The sequence below is a fragment of the Haemaphysalis longicornis genome, unplaced genomic scaffold, assembly GCF_048455015.1.
Source record: "Haemaphysalis longicornis isolate Haplotype H1 unplaced genomic scaffold, Haemaphysalis longicornis Haplotype H1 scaffold_9, whole genome shotgun sequence".
NCBI lineage: Eukaryota > Metazoa > Arthropoda > Arachnida > Ixodida > Ixodidae > Haemaphysalis > Haemaphysalis longicornis.
The window spans coordinates 109,423,967-109,437,342 of record NW_027526460.1 but is presented as its reverse complement, the minus strand read 5'-3'; the positions used below and the strand labels follow the sequence as shown (position 1 = coordinate 109,437,342).

At 49.0% G+C, this 13,376-nt stretch overlaps 1 protein-coding gene across 1 annotated transcript in view; it reads right to left on the bottom strand.

Annotated features, from left to right (window-relative positions):
- Positions 1-3,453: 3,453 nt before the first annotated feature.
- The window catches only part of LOC144153353 (uncharacterized), a 44,271-nt gene continuing 34,348 nt past the window's right edge, over positions 3,454-13,376 (bottom strand). The window contains exons 11-15 of the mRNA XM_077685003.1: positions 9,378-9,507; positions 5,856-5,970; positions 5,153-5,258; positions 4,924-5,027; positions 3,454-3,626 (exon numbers count right to left, since the gene is read on the bottom strand). Coding sequence (XP_077541129.1) covers positions 3,597-3,626; positions 4,924-5,027; positions 5,153-5,258; positions 5,856-5,970; positions 9,378-9,507 — 485 coding nt within the window. The 3' untranslated portion in view covers positions 3,454-3,596. The remainder of the gene's footprint in view (positions 3,627-4,923; positions 5,028-5,152; positions 5,259-5,855; positions 5,971-9,377; positions 9,508-13,376) is intronic.

The window sequence follows — 13,376 nt, the reverse complement described above, 5'->3', positions numbered from 1 at the left end:
CAGGTGGTCAAAACTAATCCGGAGCCCTCCACTACGGCGCGCCTCATCGCCTGCGTTGCGTCGGCACGTTAAACCTTACAATCAATCAGTTTTCCATATAAAGAAAAGTTTTTGTGCTAATAAAAAAGAAACCTGAGAAGCTATTCTAGCCTGAATTAGTGACAGTCATCAAGCTGCGGTCCTATCAGCCGCCGGTACTGCTTGTCTACGCCGTAGGAACAGGCGTTCGCACGAAAAGTGTGCCTGTTCCAAGCAGTTCGTAACCGTCGTCAGCTTCGAACATTCATTGCACTTCCGAACGAAAAGCGCCGCAACTCCTAATTCACAGGCACCTTCGCCGCACACAGCGCCTTAATTTGTGTTTTCGTGCTCGCTGTGCCGGCTATGATTTGGTAACTCACCCGATTCGCAACTCTGGTTATAAAACATTTCCATTCAGCGCGGTGTCAGTGCGCGTGCGGCATTCAGTTCAAGGAGAAATGCATTTTTTTAACGCTTCTTCCAACATAGGCAAATGCGTTCATGCAAGTTCAAAACGAAAACGAAACTGGCTGCACAATATAATCCATAGCACTTTCCGTGAAGCCATTGAGCGCCAGTTCGAATCCAGAACTACCCATCACGTCCATCGCGGCGGACAATTGCAGCACCAGATTTCCCTCTATAACTTTTTATAGTTGTTATGTATGAAACTCTATGGGCTCATGTACCGACTTGCACGCACGGCACGTCTATCGTAGAAGCCTCTACGCCCACATTGACTTAACACTATCCGTAGGAGATCATGCATTGTGCCACCAGGAAGCGGATAATGCGATTCGTCAGACTTAAACTGTTCCAACGACTCAGTAGCATTTTGTACACCGATTCATCTTTCAAGGAGTAAGAATTATGCTGAGGGCAAGAGAGTAAGCTAAAGTAATATGGCGACATGGGGACAAATAGACCCCGAATCAGGGAAGCAACTATGCGAGAATAAAAGAAAAAGTGCCCACCACGCGTAGTCAGCACTCAAACAAGTTAATATGGAAATTAACGTTCAGTTGGTCAGGTATTAGAACTGATGGCATTTCTGTGCAGAAAAAGTAAGGGCAACACAAATCTGCAGAAGTGTTGCAGTCCTGGTTATTCCCAATAGTAGGAATCACCATGTGGTACCCTGTACGTGAGTATACAGTGGTGTACAAATTTTATCAACAAAGGCGCGAACTGCTCTTAATTTCCGTTAGGTTTGCTAGCCCTGTCCTATTCTGATGAGCTGCTTGTGGCTGATCAAGACAGCAAGAGGTTCGAGGTAAAACTAAACCTAGCTAGTTAAATGCCTAGTTGAAGCATTGAAAACAAAGTTCAAAATTTTATTAACATACAAGAGTATAAACCTCAAATCTTCATTTTGTACGATGAGAGACGGGTGTATGTTCTGTCACCAGGTGCCAATCCCACAATGGTGCACACGACATTCCAGTGTTCTGTGTCAAGCGACTTGAGCTAGATCGTGCATATAATTTCTCACAATACTAGCTGGAGAGAAGCATGTAGTTTGCATTGAGACGACTGTGCCCTGCCTAGTCAGGCAGGAGTACTGACACGAACTTCTCGTGTTACGTTTTTTTTTTCCGCTGCTGTGGGTGCCTACCAGGCCACTAATCATAGTATATGGCACATTATATCGTCGATTGCAGCGTAATAATTATTTAGAGCCCCCTTTACTCGTGTCAGCTTCGGTTTCGACGAAATGAACGAGGCGGCCGCACTGACAGGACGGCGCTCATTACGTCGCTGTTCTCGTCGCACCACGGCCCGTTATGAAACCCGCGTGAGTGCGGCCATGGCATGAACGCGCGCGCGCCCTTGCGTCCATACAGGCCGTGGACCATGGAGGATAGAAAAACTTACGAGAGGCCCCGGTGGTCATCGGCGCATTGGGAGAAGTGTGGAAGAAGTCACGTGTTTTTTTCATAGATGTAATAAGTTACCGCGCACCGTTCTTCGCTGTACCAATGTACCAGGCTTCGTCAAGTCTGGAAAAATGCTTTACCTGCGCCCTCGCGTCAATGCTTCCTCTCTAAGTGAGTGGTGCTAAATAAACTTGAAACTTGAAACTTGAGTGTCCTACAAACGGCGCCGAAGGCCGGGTCACCGAGGCCCTACGTCACTGCGCCGCCCGGCTAATAGCCAATGGTCGGCAGGAAGAGACGAAGCACACGGCAGTGGAGCGAGCGATGGCGGAGAAGCTAGCGTGTACGCGCGAAACACCAACAAAATGTGGCGATCTCCAAAAAAAAATTAGCAGTGGCTTAGCTCGGCTATGCCACGATGTACGTAGCGTGAGCTAAGGTTCAGCTGGTTATTCTTAGGTTTCCTGGTTGTCTAGGATCAGCTGATTATCATGCTTACTGCTGCTAAAACGGTTTCCAATCCAATCCAATCCAATCCAGTCAAGTCCAGTCCAGTCACTGCTCCTCGCGCATGGGCAGCACAGCTTTCCAGGAGCCACGCGAAACGGCTATCAAGCGGCTCCGGCGCGCCGCCAGACTTGGCTACTGCGCAACGGAGGCGCACAGCTGGGCACGCGGCGGCGGCGCCAGTGCGTCTGCCGTGGCTATGACGTCATTCCTCTGGAATGCGAATACCGGCGAATGTGCAGACCCAATTCTCTACACAACCGTACTTCAATTGGATTGGATTTCCTGTGCAATCCAATTTAATCCAATCCAATTCAATACAGTATAATACAATCAAATCTAAATCCAATCTAATCCAACCTAAAGCTCCTCGCGCTTGCGCAGCACGGCCCATCAAGGTCTACGCGAAGCTGCTCAACCTCGGCCAGTGTAGCTTAGGCTACAAAATGGCTCTTTCGGCGTCAGTACACGTGACGCCAGGGCCCCTTTTAAGCTTTTATTTGCTCCATGCCTCAGCCGCATGCACCCGGGCAGCATGACGTCAGTCCCAAAGCTGTGACGCAATGCGCAAGGCGGAGCAGCGGGAGACAACAGCATCCAGCACCATGGCTACGTCACGGGAACCCCGATGTCTGCAGTTTGGGGCGAGGCGCTCAACGCGTCATGCTGATGCCGATTCCGAAATGGTATCCGTGCTACGCGTTCTGTTGGAGGAAAATATTAAAATAGATGTAGTATATGTTACACTGTGCGGTTACGGTTGAAACTTCCTGGGAGATTTCTCAATATGCAAAGGAAGATTTTTACATAGTTAACCAATCTTCAAAATTTCGTGTCAGTACTCCTTTAAGCTTTGATTGAAGAAGAGACCAGAACGCTCAATTCTGCATTGCGCAGTAAGCTATGCACTGGAAGAGAACACACTGGCTGCATAGGTCTGGTCCATCCGGGACAGTATGTCAGACAAATGCAGCCAGTGTGTTCTCTTCCAATGTATAGCTAACAGCACAATCTGTAAGAATGATGTGACACAGGCCGTGTGTGTTTAATATTGTACGTATTATACGAACTTCTCATCAGAGTCTGCATCCACACGGGCATTTTGTACAGCACGAAGAAAACAACGACATCATTGGAACTGCCTTGGTCCAAATAAAGCAGTCACACTGGCTTGCCTTGTCCTGATATTCTTCATTTTCCTTTCTTCGTATCAGCCACTGCCTGCAAGGAAAAGCGAGAATAAAGCAATGCAACTAAAGTATTTATTTTAAAAATTAGTAAAATGATAAGTGCACATATCTATCCTTTGGGACTGTACATGCAAAAAAAAGTGAACAAAAATTATGTAACTTATTTCTACGCCATGGTTAAGTCATGCGCAGTTGATTCAACAATTCGGGCACAGTGTAAACACCTATGATCTCGGTAATTAAACTCTTCCCTGCTCGGCATCAGTCTGGATGTGCAACACACACTTGTATGTATGCCAAAGTTACAACACGAAGAAGGAAAATATCGACGAAAGGGGCAACAACATGAGATGTAAGATCGAGAGCAATGCCAACTCTGGGGAGTAGAATGGCTAATTTGAAACTGTGTGGACTTGTAATGCTGTAATGTGAAAAGAAATGTGACAACTGTATTCCCACAAATAGCTTGTCTGAAGCAATATTAGCCACAAACTATACTTATTTTTGCTCCCAATTACGCAATTCATGCTATTATGTTCGGAAAGGCTTCGGTTCACGACCGTTCGGATAAGCCATCAAGCATCCAGGGGTTGAAGGCTGTTGCATTGATTGCAGCGCACTTATGGAGGGAATTTATGCAGTGCATTGCCCTCTTCCGTGCGATACTTTGAGCAAGCTTCTGGCCAGACTGAATAGGCACATCGAAGCCTACATGCTTGCGCACGTGCCTCTGGAATCGATGCACGAATTAGTGCAAAGACGTATTTTACGCGTGTACTGAACCTGTGGGGCTTCCGGAAACGCGCATTTGTGCAAGCGGGTACATCTCTGCAGTACATCTCCGCAACAAAATCCCAATCAACTGGATTCCCGTGCCCAACCTTCTCTCACTGCGCACTACTTTATTGAAGGTTTCCTGCATTATCGGAGTGATGCTGTTGTGCTAGGTCTACGACACCAACTAGGTCTAGGACATAACTTAGGTCTAGGACACCAACAGGCTACGGGGTGCCCAAGTCCTCAAATATCGCCTATTTCCGACAGCCCCTTCTCCCACTTAGCTTAGACTTTTCCTGTCCAAATAAAAGTTTTCTCTATCCCACTCTCGAATTTTCTCTGTCTCACTTTGAAAATCTCAATGTCAATCATTGGAGCGCGCTTGAGTTAGCAAACCTGGTCGCACAAGAGAAGGAAAAAAACTCGCCGGGAGACATTCTTAGCCAATTTCTTTCGAAGCTAAGAATGCATTTCAACAGGCGCGGTGACAAAAGTAATTGTCATATAGTGTGCGGTCCGGCTTTGGGGAGTGGTCTGAAGCCGCTGGTCACCTGTCGAATCCTTTCGTGCTCGTCAAATAGCAGGTGGTACTCCTTGTGCAGATTCTGGGCGTGCTCCTTCAGGACGTCGCGGTCCGAGATCAGTTGGTGCACGACTGCGGGTATACAAAAAGTTTGTTTAATTTGTTGCATTTGGGTGCATCAGAGTGTCTGAATTTCCGTTTGGCTAGCGTGAGAAAAAAGCTCGGACGTAGCCGGTCTGTCTGCGCGGTCGAGATACCTTCGTGGGCCTTTTCCAGCTGAGCCTTCAGCTCCTTGAATTCCTTCTCGAGTGCAGCCACCTTGGCGTTGCCCTCGTTATTCTGCTTGGCATTTTCACCGCTCATCTGTGGTGCGAAGAACAGCATTGGCGCTCACGCCCATGATACAGGATGTCAGTTTGAAGGCATCAGAAAAGGTATACGATAATCAGGGCAAGCAAGCCGGAATGCATTAGAAGTCCGTTTTTTATGAGAAAGAGAAATACCGAGGCAGTGATTTCACATTATGAAGTTCAAAGACTGAGTTGTAAGACGCAGTGTACGGTCTCCTATCATTTTTTTAAGCCATGCCAAAAGTTCACAGGTCACAAAAATTCGAGCTACACGCTCACCTGTCGAGCGAGGCGGAAACGTTTTATGCAGAAATCTGGAGAAAAACATCTTTCTGTCTTACTGGCATGAAATAATTAGGTCATGACATGAAATAAATAAGCTTTTGCTTTGAATTCTTCATGGCCCAGAAATTTTGGCGTGGCCTAGAAAATTTTGACAAAGACTCTACATATTAGTCTAACGAAGTACGCACGTTCGTTTCACCTGCACCGCTATTTCAGACTGTTTAAAGCTATTTCATTTACATTAAAAGAAGCCGCAAGGCACAAAGGCTTCATCAGAAATAAAGGTGATACGGCGTGGTTTAAGCGGGACTGTTAAGCAACCCACCTTCAGGAGAGACTGAGCAGCTTCGGTAGCAGACTGAGCTTGCTTAAGGGCAGCCTCGTTGCCTGCAAGGAGTACGGCCTGAGTGCGGATTAGCGTCACCAGTTTGCGGATTATCCTGAAACGCAAGTAGTGAACGTCAGCTCTTCTGCTAGTGTGCTGCCGCTGACCGCAAAAATGAATGCTTACAAATATTCACTATAGTAGTAGCCGATACTTGTCATCACATCTTACCAATTACTTTGGCGAAAGATTTTACCCGGATCTTTGAGATATCTTTGGGGACAGTGTGATCGACGCCAACGAAAAAGAATTATAGTAGTCATAGAAACAGCCGAAGAAGTTGCTATATCACCATAGCCGCCACTACTTGCGAGAAATATACAGTTGTACTCACCGACTCCTAAGCTGCATGCCGCAGTTTCCTGATCGGTCGAATATCCGTATTCCAAAACTACTTAAGCAACTTCCAGAAGTACAGACTGTCTGGACACCTGGGCACGAATCCCTCAAAGAAAATTACGCGGCACATGCTGCTGCCTGCGCCCATACACGCGAGGCCATCTCCGAAGCGGGAGTAAACCTACAAGTTGATGACATCCTCAAGCCCATGCCCCTGCGAAAATGCGCCCACATACTCGCCCACTATCGGCACGGGCGCCAACACACCCACACCTCTTCAGAACCAGTGCTACCATATTCCGACGACTGCAAACAAACTCTTACCCCCACAATGCCCTACTCCATGCCGTATTGTACCACACCCTCTACCCCACTTTTTGCAAACATCGCCCCCCCCCCCCCCCGGGTACCCTATACCATCTGGACCATCTGGCATAAGAATGCCAACAAATCCCGTTTTATACTCCTACTCCCCAACCCACATAACGAGCCAGCTCCGACTTCTCTTCCAAGCGTAGTCTGGTGGAAAGGGCCCGGGTAGCCCGCGCAGGCGGGTGTATAGCCCGAAACAACCCGTTCCCGTTTGAACCCATTCCCGGAACACCCCTCCCATTTGGCCCGTCCCGTGTGCGCCCGTTCCCAAAACGCCCGTCCGGTATGAACCCGTATTGTTTCAGTTCATTAGAATTTCTGAAAATATGCGTTACTGTTTTTGAAAGTGTTCTCAAAAATGTTTATCCGAGCAACGGGCCATGCATTGCTGTAAGAACTTCTACGTAGCAAGTCGTCTGGAATTGAGCATACGACCGATATTTCCGGCAGATAAAGTTCGTGAGTGTCTGAGGCCGGTTCTGTGCCGTTGAAGCTTTTTGAAGAAGGAAATGCTTCCGCATTTCCCGTTTTTCTGGATTCTTCACGGAATCAAAAAAAAAGTTTGTTCCTTCATTCATGACGCTCGTCAGAAAAGAAACAATCGCGCTGAAACAAATTAAATTATGCTCCTGGAAGACTTTTTCTCGCACCGCTGCTCCTGGCGGCCACCCCGGCGAACTAACCAGTCAGGGATTTCACTGTCAAAAAACCTTTTTTTTTTTTTCGTGCGTAGAAATGAAACAGTGGCCCTGCACTAGCCCTAATAAATTATTCATTGTACTTTTTAAAAGACCCAACTTCGTTCTCTGCAAGAGCTACGGACGCTACACTGGCACTGCGACCGCGGAAAGGTCCTATTTTGTTAATTCTCGTCTTTTCCTTTTTTGTGTGCGTTGCATATAGAAAGAAGCGCATGTGCATTCGTATATAAAACAATTCAATACTTTGAAACTGAGAAATGCAATTGTCGGGACTAGCACCCACACCGCTGCCGGAGTACGCATGCGAGCAACACGTTCCAGACCGTTCGACCAACGCGGAACCAGACGGAAGGATGCGGTTTCAGCTGCAATTCACCAACGCTGTACCGGGTCGGCCGTAACCAAGGAGGTTAAAAATTTAACCTCCTTGGCCGTAACGCAGCAACCTACGTGTTGTGTATTGGTGCCGCGGACCATTGCAATAAGGTTGCAGGTTAACAGGGCGTCTCCATACTTTGGTTCCGCCAGCTCTAACGCTTTTTTACGGTGGAATACGTTTGACGCAACTTCAATTTAATTTTAAGTGCGAATGCACTTCTTAAGCGAGCCTGAATCGTCCGCCGCCGTCGTCCGCATATCAACAGCTGCGGGTGCGCGCGCTCCTCGTCTTCCTCCTCGTCTTCCCTAGCAACGGGGGGAGATGGGCGCGCGCTACTCTCCTCCTCCTCTCTCCGCTCAGTGACTGCGGGTGTTGGGCGCCTCCTCTCCACTCCAAGATCACGATATCCACCGTAATCGCGCAATCAACAACCGTGCATTCGCACTTACACACTCTCCCCCTCGGGGAAGTGCGAGGGAATTTTCCGTTTACGGCGGACGCAAGTAATTTTTGACTTTCGGTTGCGTCGGACGTAAAACAAGAGGTTAAAATACAGTCGGACGCAACTTTAATTTCAAAAATCGCACGCCTTTGTCCGAGTCACCCGAGTCGAAACTGGGTTCGTTATTCCGGGAAAGGGCTAAATAGGAAAAGACGAAACGGGAAGGCCGTTTCATGCCGGGTTGAAGCGGCAGGGAACAAACGAGAAGGTTAAAATGGGAACGGGTTCACATGGGAACAGGCGAAATGGTTAAGGGCGAAACGGGGAGGCCGTTTTGCGCCGGGTTGAAGCGGGAGGGATCAAGCGGGAAGGTTGGAATGGGAGTGGGTTCAAACGGGAACGTCCCGCGCAGGCCACGGTGTCCCGGACTGATCCCCAACCATGCGGGTGCCCAGACATCAGCACCAAAGACTCGCCTTAATGAGAGTTATCCCTCCTCCTTGGGGACGGTCATTTCGCAGTGATGTTGTAAACGTCACAGAATTACCGGCACTGTTTTGGCCCAAAAATGCAAGAAGTGCTCACGCTCCAGCCTAGACCTCGTGGCGGCATTCCAAGAAGAAGCAATGGAACGCGGAAAAATTGAATTCACTTGAGCAGACCTACACCGTGTTTATCAGGGGAGAGAGAGACGGGAGGGGGAAAGCGTCGTAGGTGGGTGGGAAAGACAAGAGAGGCATCTACGTGGCAGGGTGGCAGGGGGCTATCGTGTTTCAACGACATTTGCAAAGAAGTAAGCTCATACGCGGCCATTTCGTTTAGTGAATCGTACCATGAGAACGGGATTTCAACATTATTTTGTTTATTAGGCTGTGAAATATGAACTATTCGTGTAAGTATAAAATTACGAAATATGAGTTTGCTTGGTAAGGCTGTGCGCCTGCGTAAATGCTTTCGTAAAATCTCGCGTTTTTGTTTTTTCGTAGGCAAGCTTCACGGCTGTATATTTTAGGTTGCTCCAATAAAATTTTAGTTGAAGTCCAGCGATCTTCCTGTCGTTCCCTTTCCTCAGTCATGTACCGAACTACGAAGATGAATATAAATTATTCGCTGCGGAAGGTTTTTAGGAACCCTTCAAAAACGGCCTTTTCGCGCATAATAACTAAATTATCAAGGACTTGAAATGTTGGCGTCCGTTACACAGACAGTGAAGAGCTGCTTATACTTACAGGAAAAGGAGGAGCGAAAAACCCGTGATGTAGAAGTTTCGCTGGGCCTTGAACATCTTAAGTATCTGCTGCATATCCACGTACTTATTTACATGATGGGCGCTGTCCTTGCGCATTTCTCGGATCGAATCTGTAAGCGGAAAATCGTTACTTCCTAAGTACTTCCTTCGAGACGAACTTTGTGCCCCCCTCCATTCGCAATCATTTGTCTGCGCCCACATGAGTTTGCAGAAAAGTTCAAATGCGTTATGAAGCGTATGCTTAGCAAAGTTCCGTTTTTGTCCCCTAAGTGCCGCAGCAGTATGCACTTGCCCCTAGCGAGCACCAAAGCATGGGTGCTCGCGCCACCCCGTTTCTGAGACGTAGTTTCACTACTGTTGAAGAACTCTGGCCCTTAAGTCGAGCTGCGGGTACCTGTTGACATTAGAGAGTTTTAGCAGTCAGTCTGTTCCGTCGTGTACGTAGTTACCATGTTGACCGGGACTCGTCTGGGCACTCGGGCATTCGTCGTGGTAGGGGGATTAGTTCCGCGGGCCATGTCTGCGCCTGCGCGCACGGAAGGGCGAGGTGGCGCGGACATGACGAAGGCATGTCCGCTAAAACTGCTGCTAAAATTGCTAAAAACTGCTAACAGTCCGTCCGTTTCGTCGTGTACGTTGTTACGGGGTTGACCGGGACCCGTCTGTGCCTGCGTGCGCGGAAGGGTGGGGAGGAAGGGCGAGGAGGCGCGGACATGACGAAGGCAGGCCCGAGGAACTAATCCCCCATCGCGATGAATGCCGTGCCCAGACGGGTCCCGGTAAACCCGGTAACAACGTACACGGCGGAACGGACGGACTGATAAAACTCTCTATTGTTAGACCCCAAAACGTAACGTCGGCCGTGACGTCAGCCTGGCCTAATTGATATTTTTGTAAGTGCATGGTGGAATTACCCGTAGATCACCGTTCACTCACTACATCCACCATGGTGGCGTAGAGGATGCGGGCTTGTCTCGCATTCCAGAGGCCCTCTGGTTCCATTCCCAAACAGATCCATGACGGTAAACAACGCAAACTGGACGAAAACACGAAAAGAAAGAGGCACAAACACGCGCTGTTTTTTCAACAAATTTTATTCGAAAAAAAAAAAACACGCAATTAAAATATGTCACATCCTCACGGAGCATGCGCGAAAAGAAAAGAGGGAGAAAGAAACACCCTAGCTGCTGACACCGGCAGCTAGGTGTCAGCAGCTCTCTCTCCTTTTTTTTTTTTTCGCGTTTTTGTCCAGTTTGCGCTGTTTCTCGCCATGGAACAGTACCAACTAGCCCCGCTTACAACACTCCCAAACAGACCCAAAATTTAACTCTATTACTTTATTTTTTGGAGACGATAGGCCTCATTCGGCTCCCTAAACCCGAAAGATTTTGTCTGTCTGTCACTGTGGTCTACTACTTGACGCCCGGCTAATAAAATTGGCCGCTATCCTGTCCGTTTCGCTGGAAATGATCGTAGGGTTTAACGCGCCGAGGCAACGCAGACGATGAGGCGCGCCGTAGTGTAGGGCTCCCAAATAATTTCCACCACCTGGGGATCTCTAACGTGCGCCGAAAGCTCGTACACACGGGTATTTTTGCTTTTCGCCTCCATCAGAAAAGCGGCCGCCGCGACCGGGAATCGAATCCGCGACCTCGTGCTCAGCATCGCAACGCCTTAGCCACTGAGCCGCCGTGTCGGGTGTTTCGCTGAAAATGAACTGCTGCCATGGCTCGTAGGTGTTTGCAATATTCAGCGCTGAGGAAACCACACGCGAATTTGAGGCAAATAATGAGTACACAACCAAAAGTACCAGCGTGATCCTGTTAAACAAAATAGTCGTTGAAGTGGATTTTATGGTAGTAAATAAAAAGGCGTTTAAAGCGGCGTCGAAGAGAGGCGAGACAAAACCTCCATGTCCCAAGAGATGGCGCGTGAGCACTGCGAGAAGGCGGGAAAATTGAACTAAATTGTAGAAACCTCCACTGTATTCAAAAGCCCCGAGAGAAGGGGAGGGAAGGAAGGGGGAGGGAAAAAGAGAGGGAGGAAAGGGACAAAAAAAAAATTCTTTCCCCGCGATAGAACGGTAGTTCCAAAAGTTGCAGCAGTTTGAAAAGTCGCCGCACTAGGGCTAGTTCCCTAGGCTTCACCTAGGGAAGGGGGGGGAAGGGGGGGGGGGGAGGGGGGGGGGGCTTTTACGGTCCTTTGGCTCATTCCGGGGGACGACAAGGTTGGAGGAACGACCAGACTACAACTGGGAAGGTGGGCTGGAGCCCTCGGGAGCCAGAGAGGGCCACAACAAAGCCCAAGTTGGTCGCCGCCGCTCTCAGGAACATGCAGCCTTCCGTGCAAGACTGCAGGAGCCAACCAGAGCCTAAGGACACCCCCATTCTGAAACCGGGACAAAGAAATCATCTTCCTGAATCATTAGGAATTGGTCAGGAGAGGCGACGACCATTCCTTTCTTCCTGGGGGGTGTTTTTTCGCCCAGCCAGGATGAGTCGAGGCACGGCCGCTGGATGAAAGGTGCACTGACGTGCGGCCTGCCGCGTGCCTCCAAAGCGGCGTGAGTGCGCCTAGAGCCAAATACTGCCACAGCGGCGCCACCGTTCCGGGACTGGCTGCGGCGAGCGCGGCCCGCCGGACGCCGGCTTTCGGGCCGCTTATTTCGAAGTGTGTGCTTATCATCGGTGTTCAACGCTCCACTTAAGGCATTTGCAAGCACTAATGTTACGCCTGTTAAAAGACAAACGTGATTAGCGGCTGCCGAGCTTCATTTGGTCAAGATGGAAGTTAAATTCCGTTCGCAGCGGCAGCATTACGCGTCCCGCTCCGTCCCGAAACCAGTCCCCGAACGCTAGCGCCACGAGGGAGTCAAGCGGCGGCAAACGTAAACACCGCCACTCACGCCCTTGCCCGTTGAAATCCGGGCGACGCGGCAGGCCGCACCTTGCGTGCGCTCTCATCCAGCGGCCGTGGTCGAGGCATGGTTTTTCACCCCCCAGGGGCCGTCAAGCAATTCGAACAAACACCATTGGAACTTAATAAATGCCGCATTTTGCCGGCCCGCTCCCTGGGCTTGGTTTCGCAGATGGTAGTTCTCTCTACCAACATACCTTCCTCTTCACCCCTTTTCTACCTTTCTCCTCCTTGTCTCCTATCTTTTCTTTACATTTCTATTTTTCTCTGCTTTCTGCTTCACCATCTTTTCTTTCCCCTCTTACCGGTTATTGGCGGTGAGATCTTTGAGTGGCGCCCCCTGGCTCTGACGTCGGCTTAGGGATTCGCGCCGCTGTCGTCTGCTACACTCCGCTTGTGACGGGCAACAGTGCCTGGGCTAGAAAGCGCCCGCTTCGTTGCTGTAGTGCGTTAAAAAGCGTATTTCTAGCGACTCAGTTATTTTGCCAGCTTCTGACGCATCTGAATAATTTGAAGCTGTATCCCACACAAGTTTGCAACACACGAAGAGATAGAGAACAACTTTCTTCAGAGTATCGGTCAGAAGATCGTGTGTAACGCGTCATTTCCTGCTTATTCGCGAGGATCAGCGATCAGAGCTTCTCGATAAGTATTCAAAATGCGTAGGCTTCCCTGCAGTATTTTTGAGATGCTCCTATGAAGACTCCACAGTCTAATACTACATACCAAGCAGCGGCCTCTACACGCTAACCGCACAGCAGGAAATAAAGCGGCATTCTTCTGTTTCTTTCGTTGTTGTCTTGTATCGGATTAATGTTTCTTGCTTTTTTTTTCTACCCAACGCATTAATTTTTCTGCGCCGTCACCAACTTCTTATTAGGAGGTTTCGGGATGTTTGGGAGCCTCACAAAGGTCGTGTGGATATTTCCTTCATTTTGTATGGCATACATTCCATTATCTTCACAAATTGGCTTTCATTACGGCTGCGTGCAAGAAGGTGCATATCCGCAGCGTGCTTTGTTTATTCACATGCAAATACAATGAGAAGGTTTGTGCTACGCCT